At 39.7% G+C, this 26880-nt stretch overlaps 1 protein-coding gene across 1 annotated transcript in view; it reads left to right on the forward strand.

Moving 5' to 3' along the window:
- The first annotated feature begins 3710 nt into the window (after window positions 1–3710).
- Window positions 3711–26880, forward strand: part of LOC149285382 (semaphorin-3F-like) — a 38505-nt gene continuing 15335 nt past the window's right edge. The window contains exons 1-5 of the mRNA XM_089495337.1: window positions 3711–3753; window positions 21257–21417; window positions 22769–22831; window positions 23325–23444; window positions 26671–26764. Coding sequence (XP_089351463.1) covers window positions 21349–21417; window positions 22769–22831; window positions 23325–23444; window positions 26671–26764 — 346 coding nt within the window. The 5' untranslated portion in view covers window positions 3711–3753; window positions 21257–21348. The remainder of the gene's footprint in view (window positions 3754–21256; window positions 21418–22768; window positions 22832–23324; window positions 23445–26670; window positions 26765–26880) is intronic.

The following is a 26880-nucleotide window of genomic DNA, read 5'->3' on the forward strand; positions in this document are numbered from 1 at the left end:
TGATTCAAACATCCTCGTCTCTGCCTTTTACTCACTTCTATCTCAGTGTTGTACTAATATTTACACGCTACCCTTTTCGAATTACCTTTGCCTTGCACCCAACGCTCCTGGTTTCCTTTCCATTACTCTCCTTAATCTGCCAATCTTTCATCCCCTCACTCCTCCCCCCAACTTTCCATCTCTTCCCCTCTCCTTCCCTTTCAGACTAATGTTTACTTTAGCTAAGAATTTCAATATGTTTCAAACATAATATGAAGGGGTGAAAGAGAAGGGGGGGTACGGCTGGCGAGGAGAGAAAAAAAGTGGGGATGAAGGGGAGAAAAGGAGTAGAGAGACGGCAAGATAATGCCTGATAAGCATGCATTCCCAGAAAGCTCCGCGTGGGCATTGCCACAATTGCTGCTGATTTCTGGTTTATGTTACACAATTTTTTTGTAAACAATAGAAGTTTGTATATGACACATCATCCAAGGAAAGGGTAACCAGGTGCAATACCCGGCCGGGCTCTAGTCCTTGAGCCTGAGGAGCTAGAATATATAATGACTTTCTTGAGGTTAAATGCAGCTTTTGTGAGAATCGACCCACTATTCCTTGCTTTTGCCTAATTGCGGCAGACACTGTTTTAACCAAACTGAGCTAATGGAAACATACACAGGAACTCTGACACCAGGAAACCGATTAACCCATCTAATCTGTCCATCTTCCTACCTACCTAAAAGAAAACATTTTTTTGTGGATAGCTTTCCCGTTATCACAGGCAATTTGTGGCTCCTTAAAAAGGCAATAAGAAGGCAGCTCATCTCCAAAGACAGAAAACAGTCACCATGTTTAATAGCCTTTTGGAATAAATGTATATACATTGCATTCAACAAGGCCTTAAAGAGTTACGCGATGAAGGTCATGATGCTCATTTCCACTGGGAGGGGGTTTATTCACATACGTGTGCTAACAGATAAGTATTGTTTTTGGCACATAAATCATTTTTACTGCAAATGACAAGAATAGAATCATCTGAAACAGAAGCTCTCAAGATTTAAAAGGACATTCTAGTCTGTGTCTACATATTTTTTGATATGCTGCTTTATAATGGGCTCCAGTGCATTTCCCATACAAACTGATGCATGTATTCTTTTTCCGTCATATTCCTCATCCCCGCTCTGATTTTAGTGCTGCAGGCACCATACGCTGCACACTGAGCTGATGTGTACAATGGCTGCCGCTTCAATACAATCAGAGAGGGGAAATGGAAAGTGAGAGTTTTGTAGAAGAGAAAACATGATTTTTACGATGGTTGGAGTGTTCCTCTAATCCCATATACTACCCATCCATACACTTTACTCCTAATTATCCACATACAGAAAGCACAGCCTGCTATTGCTGCACTACAACTCACATCACTCAGAGATGGAAATCTGGTTCAAATAAAAATGGTAGTTTATAGTTAGTAGAAAACAATGTGATTTAAACTCCCCAGCTTTTTGCTCCTGCAGACCCTCACTGACTCTCACTCTTCCCTGACTCTCTTGACAGACAGCCTTCCTAAATTGCCAGTCCCCTACTCTCTTTCTACAGTATATTTATATATATATTAATATATATATATATATAAAATATGTATATTCCCTGTTTCTCAACACTTGTCACCTCTAGTCATATTGACAGCCATATGCAATTCATTGTTCTTTAAGCGCTTTGTATTACCGCCTGGTAAGCCATTTTTATCCCATTACAACTCTCCATCCCAACCACTCTTTCTATCACACGATTTGTCTCATGTTTAACATCTCCTCCTTTATAACCACTTTTCATTTCTTGGCCATTTTATCTCTCAGTGCCCCACTGTTTCCTTGCCTAATAGATATATCTATTTATTCTTCCAATTTCATGGCGTCCTTTCCCCACTCTCTTTTTCTACCTGGTATAAAAGATCCCTTTGAAAATACCGTAATTTAACCGGCAGCTAAAATAATTAAAAAAAAGAAAGATCTTTTGTAACACCAAAGAGCTCTGGGTAAAAATAACCTCTTTTCTTGAATACACGGCAGGACTTTGTCTGAAACCGCTTGCGTCCAAAACAGTACATTCAAAATATGGATAATTGTTGCATTTGCAGGGTGGAAGCCCAACTACAAGGGGTTTAAATATAAATGCACACACATATGTGCTTAATTTTGGCAATGAGCATCAGAGATAAGGGAAGGGAGGCAAGGAACGGGAATAGCGGCGGGTAGACTTTGTTTGTTTTTGTATTGGCTAATTTCTGTCACTCTTGGTAACCGCGTGGCCGGTTCTCAGGAAAACCAAAGCAAATATTAAGAGAAAAAAATGTTCGGATATTGTGCATCTACTGCACGTGCTGCTGCAAATAGGATTTCTTTATTCATGTAATCCCTGCTGTGATCTCTCCGTTAATGGGGAGCTTACTGGCTAATATGATAGAGAACAAATCCTATAAAGTGGGATTGTGTTTTGCAGGGGGGCACAGAAAACCAGGGCTCGGCTCTATCAAGTATTTCTTAACTATAAAAAAACATTCAAGACGGTGGTTGACGTATGTATGCATATACATTTTTATAAGTAAATGTGCATGAATAACTAGACCGACACTGAGAGAAATCATAGCTAGAAAGGAAAGAGATCTATAATTTGCGAAACAAGGTAAGGATGCTGCAGGAGGTGGATGTTAGACAGACTGCAAAAACAGCCAATGAGAGACTGTGTATGTAATATAAAATATAAAATCCCAGTTTATAGGATTTCTATGTCACCTTTTTCGTCTGATTGTCAAGCAGCATGTGAGTCATTTTGCAGAATTAATGCAAACAGGTTCCCTCTCGCACTCACAGGAGTCAGGAGAAAATCCCAGTTATCAGAAGGTGATTTTGCTAAATAAAACACAGGAACCCCCGGCACCTCAGCGGGGATGCGCTTGCAGCTACGTTTCATAGAGTGCAAGCTGATTAATTTGCACAGAGTTGCTGTAAATAGTGGTGGCCTCACTAAGTGGCTTTTCAGTTATCCTTGATTGGTCTGCAAAGATAACTAACTGCATTATTGTCGTGATAAAGCATTGAAATGGAAAGCAAAAGACTGTCCCAAATTCAAGGCAAGTTCCCTTTAACCACCGAAACCAGGACAGATGGCCATCCTGGTAGGGAGGCTGATGCCTGCTAACTGCACATTTTTCCTCTGGTCTTCTGCCAGCTATGTCTGCGCATTCTACATCTTCTGCAGACAACAGGTTTAGCAGTAGGGGTGTCTATAAGAATTTCTCTAATTATCACTTGCACACATTGCTTTGGAGTCAGCGTTACTGCTTTAGATGAGATCCTTTTCCAACAAAAACATATTTTAGAGGGAAAATAAATCTAGAGGAAGAGGTTATGACCTGAAGCTGGAGACTGGCAGTAAAATTAGGATTTACTGAAATGTTAGTATGTTCATAGCAGAAAGCCTGGCCAAAATTGGAAGAAGCAAACTGGTAAATATGCTGCACGCTAAAGAATGCCACAGCAGGCCAAGTGCTTATTAGCTGCCCCCCTGTTCATCGCATATCAAACATAGCAGTTATATGTTGTGACAAGGAATAACACGACCATGTTTCTGTTTTGACAGGATCCCCGGTTCCCCCCGCTCTATACACAATGTACTTCCAGGACCCTGCATTTTGGGCCTGCTTCCTGCTAACCTTCTGCTGCACCATCGCAAGAGAAACCTCGCCACCCACTCCCCGCGTTCAGCTCTCCTTTCGAGGTAAGAATGCTTCGATTAAAAAACTCAAATAACCAAAATATGCAAAAAATATTGTGACCATATCAATGATTTAAGAGAGTACTGGATTAGCTGTGTGAGTTACTGTAGGTGTCTCAGTGTGGAAAGAGTCAATCCGCCATATATTGTGATCATTTCTCAGCTGCTCTGAAGGACTTGTTCCAGGAGGATGATGAAGGAAAGTAACAGGAAGAAAGGAAATGGGGGGTCAGTGCAATCAATACATGTTATGAAATCAAGAGAGGGTCCTGTGATTACTCAGCTAAACCTTTTACTACCAGAAACGGCTATTTGCCTTTCTAGATATTCTATTACAAGAAGTTAACTGATATACCTCACCAATACCTTAATTTAACCACGTGCCTGTCATTCTTCTCTATTGCATCATTCTGTAGGGACTACCTGGTTTACAGCGGAGTTTCACTCTCTCCTGTTAGAGACCAAAATACGTCTAACAGATGCAGGGGTGTTGTTTCAGTTTGCTTTCATTATGCTAGTGGGATGTACACATATTGACAAAATTCTATTGATGATTGCTACTTATGATAAATGCTGTGAAATGTTGATACAAGCGGCGCTTGCTCTAAAACCTGGGTGTTAGTGGTACTTGTTTATAAAGCACTGTAAGTGGTACAGGCCTGGAAAGAACTAAATTAGTTATGTTTTGCTGGAATGTCCTAAAATTCGCCATACCTTACTACAGGGCTTGGCGAATACCAGCGGTCAGGAAGCTACGGCTCCTAGATTTTTTGATCTGGCTGCTAGCTCTTTATGTCATTTAATATTCATCTCTATGGATGTACCTCTTTTTTCTGCTTAGTTCCTAGTTTAACAAATCATGAATGCAAAGAACACTTCACTCTTCATTCTAACTCACTCATTTAATTCACTCTTTCTCTACTCCCTTTCTGTTCAATTCTCATCCAAACATAATTCACCACCTCACTTCTTTGTATTAATATACTTATGTCACCATCCCTTGGTTCCTCTCCCATCTCTGGTTGTCTTTATTTCTTTTTTTCTTGTTTCCTTTTCATATTCTCCCCAATAAAGAGTCAGTGTGCATAGTCCCCTGGCTCCCTGCCTCCAGGTTTGTTATGACGAGGTGTTAAAGAGACTGTTAATTCTTTCCATCTTTATATTTTTTTATATTCTTCTTCTCTCGCCTTCCCCTGCCCCCCTCAACTGTATACTTTTAATACCCCCTCCTCTCTTTTTCTCTTACTCCCATCCACCTCTCTACCTTGCCTCCCCCTTCTCCTGTAATGACTGAGTGTAGGGGGTCCCCTGACAGCCGCAGTACAAGCAGTTATAATTATCTGCCAATCTCGGGGCTTTCTCTCTCCCACTAAGAGCTGCCTGTGGCTCACCAGCCTCCCCAACCTGATATTAGGCAAATTAAGCACTCTCCCTCCTCCCTGTCTTATTCCCTCTGCTGTCTCATACTTTCATTAGTTCTCTGACTATACCGTTCATTCTTGCTTTGCCTTGCTAGTTGTATGTATAGCTCTGGCCTCCCTATATATATAGATAGATAGATAATACCTTTCAATGTATGTACTGTAGGCTTATGTATGCACTGCAAGCTTCCATCAGTCTGTAACCATATATTTTCGGTATATAAAATCCTCTTATTTCTTACATACTATATATTTTCTTGGGTTTGCTGTTTCCTGGGAAGTTATTCCATTAGTCCTCTATTCCTCCTGTCTGTCATTGCTATGAATATTCTGTTCATAAACACTGCCCTTTCACTCTGTAACACACATCTGCCACGGCTCTCCTTCCTCAGTTTTTAGCTATAATTAATTATTCACTTTTGCTGGACATATAAGTCTACCTATGAAACGGCTACAGGTAATGCTGTGACTATGGTAATGGTAATATAACCCTAGAGGTAACATTACGAATGGTCAAATGAAAAGGCAGTACTCTATGTGCATGGTGTGATTTTCCAAGAAGTAATATTCTGCATTTTGCATGATGTTCCTAAGCGTAATGTTGAACATATGGTGTAATTTTTCCAGTATTAATACCCTGTCTGTATAATATTCCTAGAGGTAATATTCTGCACATTGCCTATGATTCCTAGCAGTAACTCTGTGCAAGCTTTAATACTCCTAGAGGTAAAATGCTGCATGTTGTGTAGGATTCTGGGTGGTAATTCTGAGCACATAGTTTAATATTCTGAGAGGTGATATGCTGCATATTGCATGAGATTCCTAGCAATAAATGTGTGCTCTTATTCCTAGAAGTAATAAGCTGCATGTTACGTAATATTCCTAGCTGTAATTCTGTGCATATGGTTTAACATTTCTAGAGACATTTCTAATACCCTGTATGTTGCATAGGATTCCTAGCAGTAATTCTGTGCATATGGTTTGATATTCCTACAGGTAATTCACTGCATGTTGCATTGGATTCCTAGTGGTAATTCTTTGCATATGGTTTATTATTCCTAGAGGTAGTATGCTGCATGTTGCGTAATAATCATAGCTGTAATTCTGTGCATATGGTTCAATATTCCTAGAGGTAATATACTGATTGTTGCATAATATTTATAAAATGGAATGTTGTTTTAAAATACCAATATACTTTGTATGTTACGTCATTGCATACAGCATAAGAACACTCTATAAGACACGTCATGACAATAGAAGTAATACTATACGCTTAATGAAATAGTCCTGGAGATACCATGAAGGTACTATTTGGTATGTGTAGTAATTTAGGGATTTGCAGTATATATCACATGTAGAGAGTAAAATAAGGCTTTATATAAAATGCCTAAGGGGTCTGAGACGAACTATAAACGTTTCTAATCCAGAATATCAACTTCCAAACAGTAAAATAATAAAGGCAATCTACATTGTTTGGAGGGGGTGGGGGTTAGTAAGTATAATTTACAAAAATGCAGGGAAGCCATCTTTCTGACGTCTGAAGAAAGATTATATAAATCAATATTTTCATTTTGATCAAAAAGTGTACAGTGTTTTTTGTAATATATATTGCCTACATATTCTATGTATTTGGGTATTCCACTAGGCAAAGTATGAAACAATATAAAGATTTCACATCTATATATGTAATATAACAGAGATTCTCTCAGGGGTAACCAAGTACACAAACACAAAAACATTAGAAGCAACCTGTCCAGACAGACACAATGGCTCGATTCAATGACCTCCTCCCATCCATAATTGGTGTTAATAGTGGTTGAAAGCGCAGGGTTTACAATCCAAGACCCTGTCCTAACCCTAAACAGCAATCATAGACTCCAACTGTGAAAAAAAAGCTAATTTGAAGTCAACAGAAAACATCTTCTATTAAGAAATTTAGTTAGCACAATTTTGAAGGCAATAAGTACCTGGTGTTAAACTGCTTGTGGTGATTCTGTACACGTGGCACCATATTCAATGAGAACACAATGACTATTACAAAATATTCCTAGAGCATGGACACATCGTTCACAAGCTATTACACCGTTTCTCGATGTTTTCAATAAGCTTGCCATATTTTAAGTAGTATGCCACTCTTAATATTCCCCATCATCTCTTAACACACTCCTTTCATTCTCTTTTCTCTGCTCTTTAACTCTATTTTTTCTCAAATGCATTTGTTTAGCAACTTCTCCCCCATTTTATCAGTCCCTTGTCTTGCTTCCACTACTTTCCTATCACTCTTAAACAGCTTCCCTACTTTCCGTATCAAGCTATTTCCCATTTTCAAAGCAACTGGCTTCCATTATTGTCTTTATCCTGTTTCTTTATTGTTGCCATTCCCTTTTAAAGAATCTTTACCCCTTTCCTCCTGACGCCAGTCCGCCCTCCCCTCGTTTCCACACACCTCCCTGGCACTGTATACCACCCCAGACCCAGTCAGGTGTCTCACTCTGCCAGGAGATGTCCCAGTGAGAGTTTATTGACTATAAACATTGTAATGTCATTTACATGTTAATTATCTCCCGAGCATTACAAGACCATAATTAGAGGCTAATTGACGCAGACACAATGTAATGGATTTTCTTGGCACACTGATTTCCTAGGGGTACCAGAAAAACAAGGAGGAGCCCGTACCAGTCCTTGTTAACTACCTCTCCGCCAGATGGGTATATCAGTATAATTTATCCCGGGTTTAATCAAAAAGTGAAGGTGTAAACAATGTATGAAACTGTGGCTCTTGTCCTATCAAATGCCTTTGTGATAAATATCAGAGGTCTTTCATTACTCATAATAATATGTATTATACAGCATGCATTCTGTAAATAACCTTAGGGTGTAATTTCACGAAAAAGTCCATGCTCTAGAGGCATGGTGTAAAAGTTGTACTTAGCTCATATATGTCTCTGTATTTCATGGAACACTGTTTTACACTTATATACAATCATGTGAAAAGGAAGTATAGCCTTGTTAAATGCTTTAACTTTAATTTTTTTTCTCTAAATCATCAAAATAACTCAGATGGCTCTCCACTGTATGGGGATCTTCCCTCCTCAAGCAAGCTAATTTAAAACTATGCTGCCTCTAGAGACAAATGAATAGCTGCCAATGTAGATATCTATAAAAAAGTAATATTACCTATGAAAGTTATTAAGTCGAGTAACTGATGTGTGCTCACTTAATCAGCCAGCTCCACAAAGCTTAGATGTGTTTTATAGATAATAACAACACTGCACATGAGATAATAATAGATTACAGGAAAAAGTAAATGGCTACAACTTGCAAGGCATGTAATCAATCACTCACTAGCATTTAAATCACGATCTTAGTACTCAGATGGACCCACATAAACATCAGCTGGTTCCTTATAGAGTAGAACTCTCAAGTTCTGTGTATACAATATTGTAAACATAACATGTACCAAGCGCCACACACATTCTCGGTTACCAATCCAGCCTCTCTTACATTTTACTGCCCCTGGTAGGGTCAACACCTGGAAGAGGTCAGAGGTTACAATTTCGTCTTATCTACGTCCATCATTCACAAATTTGCTTAATCTTCTGACCATATAAATGTGGCTGTGTGGGGTGGGAGTGACAGCTGTCAGTCATTGTTCTGCAAATCACTGCCCTCACTATTGTGTGTCTTCACCCCTCTCTATTTGAAGGAGTGAGACTTGGGGGAGGGGTTAACTGAGTGGGTGTCTCCCATCTGTCAGAGTCTGACACCAACATTGTATTGTGAGGTTAGAGGCCAGTTCCTTCATTTGAGGTGGCGAGACATTAGTATCTTGGTATAAATGACTTCGTCACGGGGTGACCCCTAAGAATATTGGTATTGAAATGTAGGTAATCCTTTTTAGAATAATATTAGCATATAATTACTTTATCGCTTGTTCTAAAAAGCAATGCCAAGGGCAGGGAGATATCTTGCTGTTAATGGCATACAGTTGCCATTCTGTCACTTGCAGCTTTTGTCTGCGCTATAATAGAGGTTGTTAAAGGTCAAAAGGAGCAGCAGCGCTTAAATGCACACATGCTTGTTTGTAAAAATAGGTCAGCTAACAAAGTATTTATTCAGTTAATACTGTAGCAACGACTTCTCTTTTAGTAACCTTTTCATAACTCCCATTGCCCACTGGGACATGGCTTTGTTGCCTTGTGGTTCACCTGGTCATGCTGACGTGTTAGGTTACTGATGTACGAAAGGTCTGCTCAGCTGTATATGGAAATGGGCTAGAGGTGCACTGTGGTATATAAATGATGTTTATTTAAGGTTCTTGTGAAGGATCAGATCTCCTCTCCTGCTGTGTGAGGTCAGAGCGCTACAATGGTGACTCGTTTTCACCGGAAAAAGTGTTCAATCAGCCGAGACGCAGCCATAATGACTAACCCAGATCTGCCTTCATTCTTCCGCTGCCAGATCATCAGCAGGGGCCACTTTCTGGCTACCACTTTATTGCTCTTGACCAAAACAAAATTACAAATGATTGCGGAGTACATTTGAAAAAACACATCAACATTCTGCAATTTCCTGAGCACTGCCACTATTCCTTTAAAATAAAAGCGTCCTGCATCTCCTTAAAGCACCTTCACAAAAGCTTCTATACACATGTAATGTAGCAGAGATTGCTTTCCACCTGCATACAAACATCTCTGCTACTCCTAAACCACATCCCATGATGGTTCTTCCTTTGAGTTAACATCCACTCATCCCCTGCTAGAGACTGCATGTAAAAACACTTACCCAGATAGAGCTCCTTGGTGCAATCCATCCTCCTTTTGTATGCACAATACAGACACGACTAGCTAGTCATACGGCACGGTACACACATAACCCATCAATGCTTCTACAGCTGTTTATACATTGGTCCTGGCAGTGCCCTCTACCACCTACATACACAGCAGCAGACAGTACCCCCTTTTACACTTTAGGCATAGCCAGTGTATTATTCCACTCTGTATTCCATTTAGTTAGTGTTTCATCTTTCTCTACACACAATTTTTGTGACTTTTGTGTATGTGAATAACAAGACGTATCGTACGACGAGTGACAAGCTCATATTTCAGTAAGAGGAGGAGGCTTGATGAAGAGACCTAGGTTGTCTTGAAAGATCAAACTTTAATTCTACTTGGTCAATAAAGACATCATCTTGACTACTCTTCTCAAGAATCTATATCAACCCCATTTTTCTATGAAGCCTATTCGTCAGCAGCGAGAGGTTTTTTTGATTCATACGGATGTACAACTGACCTGAAACAGTGTCTTTCAGTGAAAATGTTCAACTCAATCTTGGCAACCTCTTTTTCAGGCAAAGTCAGCTGCTTTGTCTATTGCAGTGTGTACATTAGCCAGCAGTGCCACACTCCCTTTTGTAAACTGTACACTTGTCGACAACACCCTGATTTACACAGGATGGTCCTGCTAGCAAGATATTGACACTAGCCATGTGCACATTTGCAACTGGAAAAAAAGGGCAAAGAGGGTAAATGACCCATTTCACCACTTCCCCTATCTCAGCAGGCTTGGGAAGCCATGAGCACAAACCCTGTGTTGCTTTTACTCACTGTACGGTGGTGGGACCTACATAATGGACGTGCTCTATCTGTGCTACAAAAGACAATTGGTTGTTTGATTTTTTATAACAAATAAAAAGTTAGAACGCTCCGCATTCACTTTTTATTTGACTTCCGTTGAGCTACATTAGAGGCACCTTACTTACGCCAAGTACCCTGCAGGATCCAAACAGGCTTCGTAGTCCAATTTACCAGCACCCCCTACCAGACTGTAAGACAGATTTACCAGTTTCATTGTTACTGGGATTCCTTCCTGTCATTAATAGCTGGTACCACTAGAAAACCTGTGTTCCAAGCTTCATTTCACTTCATATGCAACCCATGTTTGCCAATTTTCTTTTCGTTAATTTACTCTCCTAATCATTTCTCCCCTTCTTATTTCTCCTTAACGTGCTTGCCTTTTTTTATCTCTTTCTCCAATGCTCTGTCTCTCCCCCTCCCTCTCTGAGCTGATTATCTGCGAGTTTGTCCTGAAAAGATAATTACCTGCCAGTAGGGATTGTGTTTATGTGTGCGAGGGAGCGTGAGTGTGTTAATGTTTGTGTGCAAGGGAGCGTGAGTGTGTTAATCTGTGTGTGATTGAGCCTGTGCTTGGTGCTGGGAGCACGTGTGCTTATGAATTTTGTCAATAGCCTATATTGTGCATAATGCTTTATCCTGAACATAGGATTTTACTGAGGAAGGCAAACACAGCTTGCAGCACAAAAAGGTGGCCAGCGGTATAGAATATGAGCCCCTGCCACCACTAGCCCTGCAAAGCATGCGGATAACTATGGCTATTTACTATTGTATTCTGGTCCCAAGGATATGCCCTTTACGTTGGCACAGTATAGAAAGCATTTTTAATCATGTAATATGCATGGCATCTGATATACAGGGACACAGATTAATTTATGATTTCAGCAAAACGCTACCATTATATTCTAGCCATTTGCTTCAATGCAAAGCACCAGAAAAATTCCAATTTGAAACAATCTACATGTTTTTATTTGAACTTCGCTCCTGTCATTTTAGTTTTATTGATGATGTTCGATCATGCCTGGCTTTTCCCAGCATTGCACTGATCATTACTCTATGCAAATTATCCACAGGATATCTAGCCTGCGGGCCAGCAGGTACTGTTATTAAATTATTAACTCCAGAACTTCAGTCATGTCTGGAGATGAATAAAGCCGTTTTAATCTGTTACTGTGTTTTGGGGGTTGTGTAGTGCTGCCCCTCTCTGGTTCTCAGAGAGAAGCATATTCTGAGCCAGATTAATACTCGCGTTGGTCCTTTTCAACTAGGACAGATTTGCATTTTTATGGCCATCCTGCACTCTGATCTGCACAATATGGTCCTGCAGAGTATCTACTTATAGCCATGCTTCATTTATTCCCCCAGCTTGTGACAAATGAAAAGACACATTTTGGGGTACACTCTTAGAATTTTGTCCTATCAATACAACCAACACTAAGTTAAACAGATGGATATTTTAGCCATTACAAAGAAATAAAACCATTTTGTTTCATATTATTATGGTGATCTGGTCAGCTTATTTATTGATCATAGGTCTTGATCTCTGGAGATCAGTTTTTATAAAGCATGGTAGATCATAAATCATGTGATCCTGTCCTCCCAGTGACACTTTAGGTTGCTTTATTTTTTTTAATGCTAGTTTTGATATTGTGGAATAAAAACTTTTTTTTTTCCAACAAAGGACACATCCTCAAAACAATAATTGCTACACAGCCTTTGTGTACAGCTGGTTGCATCAATTTCACTGCCACTGAACTCAATGCATTTTTTATATGAGTGCAATATTTAAAAGGTAATCAAGTGACATAAATACTATAGGTGCACTTGTAATACTATCCCTCCTAGATCCTGAAACTTTAATGCATTATGTCCACTGTCATGCTACTGATTAATCTCCGGTTGCAACACATGATGGCATTTAATCTGTGTTCTATCTTTACATGCTCATCTCATGGTCTTTGTTCCCACCCAACAGCCTCTTTCTTCAAAGTGCTCCCCAAAGGCACTGTAATGGCATTGTAGACGAGGTGCCTGGGTGTGGAGGATACGGCTTTCCTCTAGTTACTGCCCAGTCCAGGGAAGCCTTACAGGATTTCCTCTGCCAGTGAGTTACTCCTTCTGTGCCAGATTCATCACATCTTTGTCTCACGTACAGCATGAGACAAGTGGCAATGTGATCAGCAATCAGCACAGTGGGGATGAGAGATACTGATTTAATTTACTTAGTGCAGGTCAAATATAGAAAAATAAGGGTGCAGTCACAACTCTGTCTTTTTAAAGGGTGAAGGAGTGGCAGAGGACTAAATAATTCTGAGTGGAGAAGTCATAGATGAGTGGTTTCTCACTACAATGTAGTGGCTTCCTGAAAGGTCCTAAGGGTCAGTAACCTTTTCCTGCTATTGTCCACTTACAAGGATTAAGGAGGGAATTAGCACTTTCAGAACCTGTACCTACCTAACATGTGCCAAGTAACACCCATTCAATCCCCTTATCTCTGGAAGCCTACTTCCCACACTGGAACAGTACTGTGTTTGAAGGATCTCAGCTTCTGAAGTGATATCCCGGGGGTTCTAAATATTGACTTAATGCCCCTAGACCAAAAAGGTCTACAGAAGAGACTGAAGCAGAGAAAGAAATGGGCCATGGGTAAAACTACTGTGTGTAACCTTTGACATGATGGAAACAATGTTCAAAATTAAGTTATAGTTATTTTTCAATATCTAGCTGTGAAACTGTTTCCAGAAGCTGTGTGGTGACCAGGGTCAATATCATTGAAAGGGATAAACAAACAGAAATGATGCCATGTATGTAATATTGTTATTTCCTGAGTATTTGCAGGGAAGGATACTGAAGTGTTGAAATACAGGATGCCGGCACTATATTCACATAGTTTTACTTCCCAAATGGAAGACTAAATGGGTTTTCTTCCTTCCTCACTGGCTACTAATGCTCTCATTCTGACTGTTACAATTCCTGTTGACATTTGTAGGGATTATGTGTAACAAAACCTAAAGATAGATTTTAATGCGATTAAACATTGATTTGTCATAGACATTGGGTCATTCTGGGTCACAAGTCACTACTAAAACTGCTTTAAAATGTATATGAATAGCTTCTGTTCCCATACTGTGATTTTGGACTATCATCCTAATCTACACACTCTTTTATCATCGGGTTACTGTCCTAGAGTTCACAGAGATTTGTCACTGTACTATATCTTTCCTAGGACAGTTTTTAGAATTTGGAAATTGTATGTGTATATTTGCTTAAGAACAGGTGACCTATATGGACAAAGCCACTGACTTAATCATTCTAGACTTCAGTAGGGTCATCTGATCTGATAAAAGCCTCCAAAGACTAGTGTTTAAGTAATTGATTAAGGGTAAACAGACAAATCAATAGCATCCCTTCAGACTCGGGGCTTTATTCACTAGAGCAGGAGCTTGCAGAAGAGTTGTTGAGCTTTCAACACTCTGATTTCACTCTGTCCCGTCAAGGGCTGGGCATGCCATGCATAGTTAAATTAGTGACATGACTTCAAAGAAATAATACGTAATTAAATTTGTAATACACAGGGCCCACCAAGCACTTACTGCATAAGAATCTCACTGAGGTTGTAAGCTAAGTAAACTCCTACTTTAAAGACTAAGCACCTCCGTTTGTATACATAGTGCACTGATATCCCTTGTGAACACACGGCACAATCACTAAGTATTTTTTCTGCTGCAGATATACGGTAACCACCGTGGTAGATTTATACATGATGAACCATTATTCCACCACTTTCGGATTCGTTCCATTGTTTCTCAGGCTGTGCCATTTTATAGTTTTATGCAGCTTAAACACACTTTTCATGCAACAGTAGGTTTCAAACACTGTAATAATGTGCACAATCGCTCTCTCTATAAAAAAAATGTATGTATAGCTCTACTGTGTACATATTCCTGCAGTTCCTCTGTAGCATTAGCTCATTGGAATGTGCATTAACTCCTCTCTCCGGCATGACGTTCTGACCATTTGTCTAAGGTAAACCAGGTCTGCAGCAATCCTTAGAGGATTACCGTCACCCGCAGGGTGTGCAGTCTATTACACCCATAAGTGCGGTTTGGCTTACTCACCTTTTAATGGTGCTTATTTACATACCCACATATCTATACAGTACACAACCCGCATACACTATCTGCAAATGATGTACCATGTGTTAGCTAAGATAAAAGAAGAAGAAAAACATTCTTTGTGGAGAAAAGACAACACCAAGTTTAATAGCATTAAGGTTGATTATTATTGTTTGTTGGTGATGATTACTTAAAGGACCATATTCTATAATCAATACCAGGAATGGCTATTCTTTCTGTTAAAGCCTATTTATGAAAGATGAGGTTAACATCCAGATTTTTGTCAATTCCTGAAATATCAAAATGCCATAAATAAAGGGTTAAGCTACACTAACGCTCACACCCACCAAACCCAAAAGAGCTACCCCCACCTAGTTTAAAGAACACGATCTGCCAGGCAGGGGTCCAATGCTTCTGGGATGTCCCCTTGTTATTCTTGGCTCCAGTGACGCACATGTGACGGGTCTGTAACTTTTTAAAGCCTCGTTTCCTTCTGCTACATATTAAAAATAAAATGTTTTATGAATCACTCCATTTACTGTTCATTTCCGTTTTTACATTGGCAGCATCCCCACGCGTGAGACCATCACAGCCTCCTACCAATTAAACTCACCTTCCCCTCCAATCCTCATCCCCCTACTCATTACTCCAGGAATTTTCTGTCCAAGTGCCAGGCTCTACATGCAGTTCGTTGTCATACTGTCCTTGTCAGTGTATGTCCAGCCATTAGTTGCTTGTGTTCTGACCTTACCGACTCCTTTTCCTGTTCTGGTTCCTTACTTTCTTTACAATGTTCAAACAAATACTTATTAATAAGAAGTAGACAGAATGGCAGAAGTATTCAGAATACTAATATCAGATTGGCTCTTTCAGAGCATTACCTACGAGGGACTGCCACTGTCATAGGACTTAAAGCTGTTGTCATGTGAAAACGACCAATATCATCAGCCATTATTCAAACTGTTGTTGGGTTACAATCACAAAATCCAGGCAACCAGCAACAGGGGAGATACAATATTTAGCAAGCTTATGGAATGAAAGGTTTTCCTGCTTTGCAAAGTATTACAGGCATGTTGAACAGCCTCCCTGTTGGGGAGGTAGATAATATTGCAGGATGGGAATTCAAAAAAATGATTAAGACACAATCTAAAAGAACAAGCAGATCCAAAATACCAGTCCAGCACTCGAAGGTTAATATACATATATATGTGTGATTTGCAACAGGCTCTGATTTCTATGAATGAGCCCTGTGTGAGTGTGACCCCCAAGAGAGGTTAAGGAAACACTTGTACTGTGTGTGTGTGTGGTCTCCAGTGCACAATACTGACTTTGGTTTGGGAATGGGTGTGTAGATGCGGTGTGACTCTCCAGGTTTTACCTGTGCTGCCCATGTATAATAACTTGTTTTATATGGAGACTGCCATTGATACTTCCCGACCACATAAAATGGTTCTGTTACGTGAGTAAACATAGGTGAGCTGAAGCCTGCATACTATGGTAGAGCTAATTGTGTATTTTTTTAAAAAAAAATGAAATGCTGACTTCCCTAGGTGAGGCCTTGCTGTATGCTGAGGCTTGGTGGTGGTATTGTTTTACATTAGTAGGTTGCCTTCACATTTCAGTGATGTTTTGAGATTGGTACGTTTGGACCTGTTTTGGTGATTCTGTGGTGGACAGGCTGGGTTCTTCATCTGTAGTATAAAAGTTTAAAGCCAAGGGCTTAATTCTCTCCTCTAAAACACCAGCAACCCTACAAATCAATGGTACCATGTGCCTTGACTGGAATCAATTAATTGCAACAAAAAAATACTGGGTGACAGCTGCTGTCCATAGCCAGGAAGGGCAAACATTATTTTAAGATGCTATCCTTTAAAACAGCGCTAACCATTCTACATATGCAGAATAAAGATTGAGGGAAAGGTCGCTCCGTACCTGTTCTGTGCATACACCACATGTTGCAGTGGTATGTGCATGGGATGGGGTAAATGCTGTTCAATACAGATTAAATTCCTTGTGTTATCAGATCATAAAGGGGAAATTAAGTGACACCATATACACAGCATATCTAAAAGATGTACATTAGCATTGCCAATTAGTGAACTGCTTTTGGAAGGATGATTAGATTGAAGTGTTCTGTTTAATGTTCAGTACTTATCTTCTTCCATATATCCTATACCACACTACTAAAATATTTAACCCATACAAAATACCCTTAGATTTAATCAATTTTCTAAATCAAAGGGGGCATTACAATACAGAGCTGCATGTTATGTTACACCACACATTATAAATTAACCATCATAAAATATATCAAAATACACTATTTAATAACACTGGCTATTATTCACAACATATTACATTTTTTATTGTAGTCAAGAATTCCACCACAAGGCAACTGACTCCTTCCACATCTCAACCTGAAATCAATGCTAAATCTATTGTTTTTTGTCTATGGTGCAATATTGGGGTACGGTGCTAAACAGGGAGCAATCAGCAGATCATTGGCTTTCAGATGTTGCGCTGACCGCAGGCAGGGACAAGTTTTCTAACTTGGTATTTGAACACATCCCCACTGTATATCTCTCTAACCAATCTAACTAGACCTGCAAATAACTAACTATATCGCTAAACATTAATACGGCACTGCATGTTATTATATCAGATATATTCCAGTGAGTGTCCTTGGCATTTGTTTGATATTATGTGAGACTTGTTTCGTACTGCTATGTGTTTTGTATTTACATTTTTTGCTGTAGCTGTGACTAAAAGTAGTTAGCAACACTTTGAACATTTTCCTAGCACTCGATCAGGAGTGTTATATGCACTATGGGTATACTGAAATACTGCACATTATCCATGGGACAGTTGCTCCATTCCTGTGAAAACATCTCAGAACACTGCTCCCTTCCCAGTCAAGGGATATTCTTCCCTCTCCAATTCCTAATTAGCGACTCTAGGTCTGGGATCTGTAATTACAGTTGGACAGACAGGGGCCAGAGGAAACTTCAAAGACCAGCATCAATCCTCTAGAAGGCAGAGTATATGTCGGAACATCACCCCCTGCTTAGGGATCAATTCTCACCCCACTGTCATTTGGAGACTCCATCATATCCAAGTAATGGGGCTCGTCCTCTTGGAGAACAAATGCTCGCTGTTATTTAGTGGGCATGGAGTTTGTTCTGAAAACAGCATGAAGCATAGAAGTCAGCTGAAATGGGGAGGAATTATATACAGATCAATCAGTCAGTTTTTCCAAAATCCACTTACAGCAAAATGGCAAGTAAACAAAACCTTTCATGTGGCTGATGTTTGCACTATTCCTGATGCTCACAGTAAGCCATGTGTTATCAGTAAGGGGTTTTGTTTTTGTGATCCAAACTGACCAGAGTGATTCACAAATGTTCACTATAAGACGCTGGGTTCAAGTCAATCCCTTGGATCACTCTTGCTGAGTAGCGATCACTCTTGCTGAGTAGCGATCACTCTTGCTGAGTAGCGATTACTCGCTCTGATATCCCATATTCTGGGTACCGCACATAAAAGGAGTTTTCCCATCTCTTCTTGATCGGAGACAGTACAGCATCCCCCCACCAGCCCAAACATTTTTGCAACCTCTCCTCCTCATTTCAGTTTGTCTCATCTTGGAATTTGACCTGCTTTGAAGTCAACCTGGTCCTTTAACCCTTTAAGTCCTGAAAAATAGCTATGTTCATTTGTCAGCGTGTAGGAGCTCCGAGGGTTTTTTTGGAACAGTTTAATGACCTGATGTTCATATGCTGATATTTTGTCTTATCGTTTAAATATTTACCCTCCCTTTCATTGCTGTGTATTTTGCGTCTGTTTTTAATGCGGTTTGAACTTATAGAATTTCATGCTTAGATATGTAATACAAGACTCTTCAAATAGGTCTACTGGAACAAAGGTCTATGTATCCACTGGCCGCCATTCCATAGCCTTCTAGTGGAGATGGCCGGGCACTAATGATATGAGACCGTTCAAAAATGCCTGGGAAGGTCACATGGAAGTGGTGTATTCTAAAATGGAATAATGGCAGAGTAGCTGGGCCAGTAGTTTATTTTTTTTATTTACCTCCCTGCATGTATGGAAAGAAAAATCTACAATTTACATTCAAATATAATTCTCATCCAGAGTCTGTAAAGCAGATTAAGACGTTTGATAATAGACACAGCTTTATACAAGACATAATATGTAGTATCTTATGAAATGAATAGATTGTCAGCTCGAAAAAGCATGGCCTCTTCTTCTCTACAAGTATGTTATTTTGTGTATTATTGTTAAATTGCTAGACTCTTAATTAATGTTATTGTTAATTATGCGTTCTCTCCTTATTATAATAGTGCTAAAGAGACTGCTGGAGCTCTTTCATTAAAATGTATTAATAATAGCAGAGTGCACAGTTGTGAAAACTCACAAACTGCTATATAAGTTCACATGTAGCAGTATGTATAAATTCAATTGCAGAACTGAACCAGGATTAGAAGCAAGAGTTACATCCAGATTTCTCTGCTGCTGCCAAATTTTGAAAGCGATATTCTCCAGTTTTGCTTTTCCAAAGAGAATCAGAAAACAGGTTCAGCTGTTTTTGATGGTGTAGCAAAAACACACTAAATTGATTATAGTAGTTCAATTTGCCAAAGACTTGAGCTCTGTATCCAGAACATATAATGAGCTCTAACACATGACAGGACAATTCCCATGATCCTATCAGGTTGGTAAGAGCACATGTAAGTCTTAGTTTATAGAAGTTGGTATGCGAGAGGTTGTCTATCATTGTTTTTAATCCCTTAATTGTCTAATTATTTGTAGACCGTTAATTTACAATACATTTCTGTTTACAAAAATATTAAGCTTCTGTTTGTGTCACCTTATTTAACCATCTACTGCAATCCCTGCACCTGTCTGTTGAAAATGTATACATGGTTTAGCATGTATAGAAACTTTTACATATTTTATTTTCCAAACGGCCATGTATGTTACGCACTGCAGGACATGGGTGGGATAATTCGGGAAGGATCAGGGCTATCAGTGCCCCCCGGCATCTACATGACATCATCCTGCCGCAGCTGTCGTGGGCTCGCTGCCCCTTCACACTTCTAATGAAGATGTTTTGGGATGTCTGGCAGCCCCCTGAGAGAGCTGAGGTTACACCCAGCAGAGGAAAGCAGGGGGGCTGAGCACATAGCCCCAGAGGTGTCAAGCTTTACAGTGTTAGAACTTGTCTTATTTGAAGCCATTATCTTCACTGCTTAGTCCAATAGTTTCCATAACTGTTAAGTCTAAGAACTTACTCAATATTCTAACTTTTATTTTCTAAACATTACACACTTCAACCTCATGGATGTAAATAATTGCTGTTCGTTGATACTCTGATCTGCCTTAAAGACAGCAGGTTCTATAAGACTCTGGGGTGCTGGTGGTATGGTATCTCCTGATTCCACACACATATAGTGATTATGATCTTGGAGGTTCCATGCCTTATAATGTCCTCTATGCTGTACTACAACTTTGGGCATATTCACCCTTTTACCCTTGTTCTGTAGCTTCTTACTCCCCACCTTGCCCTAAACTTTCAAGCTCAATTTGAGATTTTCACTTGGAGGTCTTTAAGGTTCCAGTGTCTAACGGGTTTCTACTCTCTAACCGGTCTTAGAGGTTTCTTTCTCACATATGCTCAGGGTCTGATCCCAGAGAATTCTGGTTCTGTTGTGCAATGTCGGGCTCCAGACACGTATGGCTCTTTCATAAGCTGTCAGATTCCACAGACTTTGTAGCTCTTTCAGACGTTGGCTAAAGGTGGCAAGCTCGATTCCCTTCTGCTTGTTCCTAAATGGCCCATGAGCCTTCTTAGCTAATTTAATTAGACATGTCCTGCTTTCTAAGGTCATTTTGCATCCATTAAACTTTTAATTAACCCCTGAGCGATTCATGCACCTGTATACAGCTCTTGGCACTACGGCCCCTGGATTAACCTCTGTCCTTTCTCCACATACCTGCCTTCCTTCAAAGATCTAAAAATCTCCAGCACTCCTAATTAGCTCCAATATCTCAGTTAAAATATTAAAAATATCAGTTTGCTGTACCCACCAAACTAAATCACCATACTCCCTAAAATACCTGCTTCACCTTATTTCCATTTCTATCATCTTAACCTTTTTTCATACCTTCTGGTTTCTCAACAATCACCTCTTTGCCTCCCCAGGTCTGTATTATTTTATGGTATCCTCAGGTAAAAGTGATATCTGGTAACACTTAACCCCTTTACACTTTTTATGATCTGTTACATCAAGTAACATTTAACCCCCTGCTGTCTTTGCAGAATTGAAAACTTCCGGCACCGCTCACTTCTTGAGCTTCCTGCTCAATACAACAGATTATCGAATTCTGCTAAAAGACGAGGATCATGATCGAATGTATGTGGGGAGCAAAGACTTCATTCTGTCACTTGATCTGCAGGATATCAACCGCGAGCCACTCATTGTAAGTACCATTGTTATCTATTGTTCTCCTTCCAGTTGTTCCACTGATGCATAAATGTAGATAACTACATTATTCCTTTTAGATAAAGGCTTTTGATCATTTTCAGACATCTCCCCAAGAATGCAGGAAATATACATGCAATTAACAAATACTGCTCCTTCAATCTACTTTAAGTCTGTTTCAACCTTTACGGGATGTTTTTAAATTGAAGTCTTCATAATCCTGATATGCATGAGGGAGCGCATGAATTAGAAGTACCGTACCTGTGAGACTTTTTCATAGTTGGCTTTGTTAATACAGATATTACTTTATTCCTAATCATTGTATTTCTATTCAAAATAATGGTGTTTTGAGAACAAATAGTACAAAAAGCTAAGTGAGAAATAGAAAGCGGTTTGAGCAAAATGGAAAAGCAAGTAACTGTAGGAAGGATAGGAGTTGGGGGTAATGACAAGGAGATTAACAGAATGGAACAGAGTAAGAAAGGTGGGCTTTACATGTTCCAATGTGTGCCTGCACTATGGGGGAAAAATACTGTGGAAAGTAAGGAAAATTGACTGCAGCTTCACGGTAAGTAGAAATGCTCACATCTTATAAAACAACATAGTTTACCTGATGAAGCTTTGGGGTTTAACACATTGAGTGTTGGAGTCTAACTGGGAATTTGTAACATCCCATATTGATAGGTAGTTGACATTCATGCAGTACGTTGATTTACTTTGGGAGACTGAATACTGGGAACCTGTACTTAGGTTGTCTATCCTCAATTTATTTTCTCTTCTCTGATTTATCATTTATTTATAGTTCGGATTTCTTTAGGTGGTCTTAAGTTTGCTAGGCTGCCCTGGTATATCTATTTTGAATCTCACTGACTTGACAGAATATTTTTTGCAGTAATTCTACTTACGGTGTGCTTATCTGGGCCACATCGTAGGTATGCTAGTGTGTGTCTGTTGTGTTATATATAAGAAATATATTTGAGTCTTCACAGTGGAGTTAATGGCAGACACATGCAGAGAAAATAACCAAAATGTTGCTTTCATCTGGAACATCTACAATAATGCTTAAAAACCCTATGCCGATAACCTAGATTTCATTTAAAAACAATATATACTGAATTGTGCGAGGTTTCATAAAGTGGAGCTACTTCTGACGGAAACTGTTGGAAATCATTATTCACTGAGAAAATCAAATTCTTTGCCGGTTTTGAATCATTCCACAAGAAACATTTAAATTGACTATTTAATCCTGAAGAAGCCCAGTTGGAGTAATGTATTGTTATATGCTGTGTCTAAGGTGCCTCTTGTAAACCGTGTATAACCATTCCCTGCCGGGTTCTCTGTATCTGCAGATTCACTGGCCAGCATCCCCGCAGAGGATAGAAGAGTGCGTGTTATCTGGGAAAGACAGCAATGTGAGTTTGTACTCATTCGCAGTACGGAACAGACTACACTCCAAATACAAACGCTGTGAAAATCAGCAGAACGGCAAGGAATAGAATTTCACATTCCAAAAGAGCAGCCCTTCTGAGTCTACAAGCTGCAAACATGAATACCCATCTCTACACTGGGTGGTTACAGACCCATTTATACTCATGCAAACATTTACAGAATCACCACACACACTAATGGTGTCAACATAATGCCTACAAACAGCAACCAATATATCTGGTGTGTAGCCAACACGGGGCACTATACAGGACAGCTCATATATTCAGTCCTTACATTTTAAATAACAAACCACAAAAAGATCACTGAAACAGGAGAAATAACGTCTGTTTTTTCTTTTTTTTTTCGTTTTCATCTTGCATTCTTCTTTTCTTACTCTCACTGACCAAAATCTGTTATATTTCCCTTCAATCCAATTTCTTCCTACCTTCTTTCTTAACCCTTTGCTAACTTATATAGGGGGAATGTGGCAACTTTATTCGTCTGATCCAGCCATGGAATAGGACTCATCTATACGTTTGCGGCACTGGAGCATATAACCCAGTGTGCACCTATATCAACCGCGGGCGCAAAGCACAGGTATCACAACACAACAGTTTTTACTACCCAACCAAAGTAAAAATACCTAATACCAAAGGGTGTCCACAATATCCGCCATTGGAAAGTATTCACAGAATAATCTAGACAGAAGCATCTCTTTGCTTCACGATGCAGAGAACAGTTTTGATACTTGGCTTGGTTTGGAATTGGTTTAATTGAGCAAAGCTTTGCAGATTTCTCTTGCAGCGGCCAATATAATGAGATTATTTTGTAACACTCAAAAGGTTAGCATTTTAAAAATGACGGTGAAGGGGATGATTGTCTGTAAGTCTTTGATTGCTGCTTTAGCATTTATGTAGTGCTGGTGAAGCCCTGTAAGAGCATATGGAGAGGGAGGCAGGGAGAAATAATCCAGCCCTAGAAGCTGGAAGCAATGAAACAGGATTAGATGCCATTGACAAAATCATTTCTTTTCAACATTATACTATTGAAAAGGAAAGGTTTTGATTAGGTTGATTGCCATAAAAAACATTTTTTTAAATATTCACAAATATATATAGTCATATCTATTTCTGTTGGTGGCTCAAAGTTTAGAAAGCACTTCTACTGAAAGCCTGTTTTACTACTACTTTTAACTTACATAAAAATGACCTTGTGTGATGTCAGAAAGAGTCATACTTAATATTACACGCTTTAAGGGAGCAGTATAAGGCTGCTGTCTAGGCACTAAACGAGGAGCTGGAAATTCCATCTCCCCGATATCATTATACATTATCAAGGGCAAACGCTAGTGAGCTTCTTTTGCAAGATCTAAGCTGCTCAGGTATAATGCATAGGAAATGTAAGAGATTTCTTAAAACTTTCCTCATACCTGCAAAAGAAGCTGAGCTGGCCCTGTATAATGTATTGATACAACAGCGAGAAGGTTCAAATACAGAATTAATGCACATATAATGTGATGAGCCTGTGGGAGGTGAACACGAGTTCTTTATGAGCTTCTGGAAATATAAAGCATAAAACAGCGTTGGGTTTGTAGAACAAGGTATTGTTGTGGGCTTATGAACAGGTGCTGCGGCCTTAATGAGGCAGGTTTAGGGTAACTCTATCTATGTTAATGAGAGGGAGCAATGTGAGGAATGTATCACAAAGTTTTTGGAAACCAGTGTAAAATAGGTGAGTAGTTAAGAAAATAATATAGAGCCAAAGGTTCAGCTTAATTATCATTCGGAATCTGGTCACTTGCTTTGCACACATTTGTTGGCATGTTACATTCATTCTGTCTACACCAACATTACTCAATTGCTCATTCGTGTGTAACTATCACCTGTTGAAACTTGTGCTGCATGAATGTCCTGTGTCCTGTTACCAGTAGAACACTCTTCTCTGTGTGCATGTTTCTGTATAACGTGTACGTTACATGTCTATGCGCGTTATAATTAAGTTACAAAGAACTGCATCCAAACTAACACCCAGGATTAGGCACAACAAAAAAACTCCATCTGTGTCCCTGTGTGTCCATCATTTGTGTCATGTGTCACACCTATTTTTCTGGCAGTGTCCCACTCCTCGCCTCCTCATCGACCTACTTTTAGGTCTAACTTTTATTGCCATGCTCCTCTTCCCAGGCCTCAGAGCTGAATCACACAGCACCCCCCGGAGGACGAGGGAGCAGAGCTGCTGATTCCCTGCTCAGCCCAGCACCAGCAGAGCACAAGGTGGGGCCACTCCCAGGGGCTATGGAGCCCCCTTTCCCCATCCTAACAACTGGGGAATGACAGCATTAAACTCTCCCCTAACCCTCAGAAGTTGAATCATATAAAACATAGGTCTATGGGTGTCTCAAAGCATTACAACAACTACATATGGAGACGCAAACTCATCATTATCATACAATGCCGTTCTAAATAATCACCTACAGATTTAGGCGACTTGCCAACCTTACATGCAATACCATCAGTCAGGACTTGGCCACAACTACTAGATGGCAACAAGTTGCATAAACCAATTATAAATGGTCACCATTAATACACATTGCCATCTGCCACTCAACTTTACTCCACTTTACACCATATTTTGGGTCGGCAAGTCTGTAATCTACTGTGAACCCTGGACAATGAACTGATTTCCAGTCAACTTTTCAGGGGAAGCCGACTTTCAGCTGATTTCACAGGAAGAAGTTAATTCTAAGGCAATTCACAAATCACCTGGCTCTGAACTTCCATTTTCAAAATGATCCACGTATACATGCCAGAATACCCCAAGGGCAGTCTATGTAACTGCCACTGCCTAAAAAATGTTGTGAACTCCTATACTTCCAAGAAGTAATCAGTTTTTGAGTATAATGTTTTGTATAGACACAGTAATCGATCTGGTTGGATTGCAGTAGCACTGGTATCCAACTTGTAAACCCCATGCCTTACAATTAATTAAGACAGAGATAACTGATATCTAATCTCACATAATATACACAACCCTTTTCAACAAGCACAACGATACTACAGGGCCTTCCTACCAAAAACCACCAGTGCTGAAACACCAATCGTGGGGCACGTGGTCTCTCAACAGTAATAGGGTTTGTCAATCCCTACAGTTGAATCATCCTCACCCATAATAATCTGTCATGGCTCATTGCTTAAATAGCTGCATCCTACAAGATGTTTACTGTTTCAGCTTCCAGTCCTCTGTTGCACTGGATTAAAAGCATTATAAGATGTCTAAACCCTGTCGCAACCATTACCAACATGCCCCTTTTCACGCAAGACATATTGGTTGGTCTCAAACCAACATTTGCTTTATCCAAGAGTATGAGTGAGAGTGCAGTCACCTTGGTGCAACCATGCATGAGCCTCTTCTTTAGATTGTAAGCTCTGCAGAGCAGGGGCTAATCTTATATATGTGTGCCAAATGAGCTACTGGTTGCAGAATAGAATATTTTTTATTTGATGTACATCAGCAGGCAATCTTCAGTGCAACTGTCTTCAAGTGGCTTTTTTTTGTCCTGGTTTACGACTACTGGTCCCAATACAGTTAACCCTCTACGACCAACTACTAGACAACTACTTTCTTAATTCTTCAGAATTTATGGAACACCACTGTGTTTTTGTAATTGTTTCAGAGATATGATGTACAGTTCATGGCATACATCTCAGAATTCTTGGAAAGATGGGGATTTGCCAGTTCTGTGTGGTTATACATCCACTATGGACCCGGTAGGTCTTCTTGTTTTTTGTTACTTATGTCTTTGTCTCTCTTCTGCAACCCTCAGGACTATGTATTTTACCTGGAGCCAGATCGCGTGGAGTCTGGAAAGGGAAAATGTGCTTATGATCCTAAACTGGACAGTGTGTCTGCTCTCATCAGTAAGTGATGATCACCTTACATAACCAATTGATTGCCTACTCCATGTATGTTTTAGCAGCTTAAGGGTTCAGTAAATTACTTCATTACTCTGCTCCTGCACTGAGTGGTAATCCTG

The sequence above is a fragment of the Sceloporus occidentalis genome, unplaced genomic scaffold, assembly GCF_023333645.1.
Source record: "Sceloporus occidentalis isolate IW3139 unplaced genomic scaffold, rSceOcc1.0.p SCAF_79, whole genome shotgun sequence".
Lineage (NCBI taxonomy): Eukaryota > Metazoa > Chordata > Lepidosauria > Squamata > Phrynosomatidae > Sceloporus > Sceloporus occidentalis.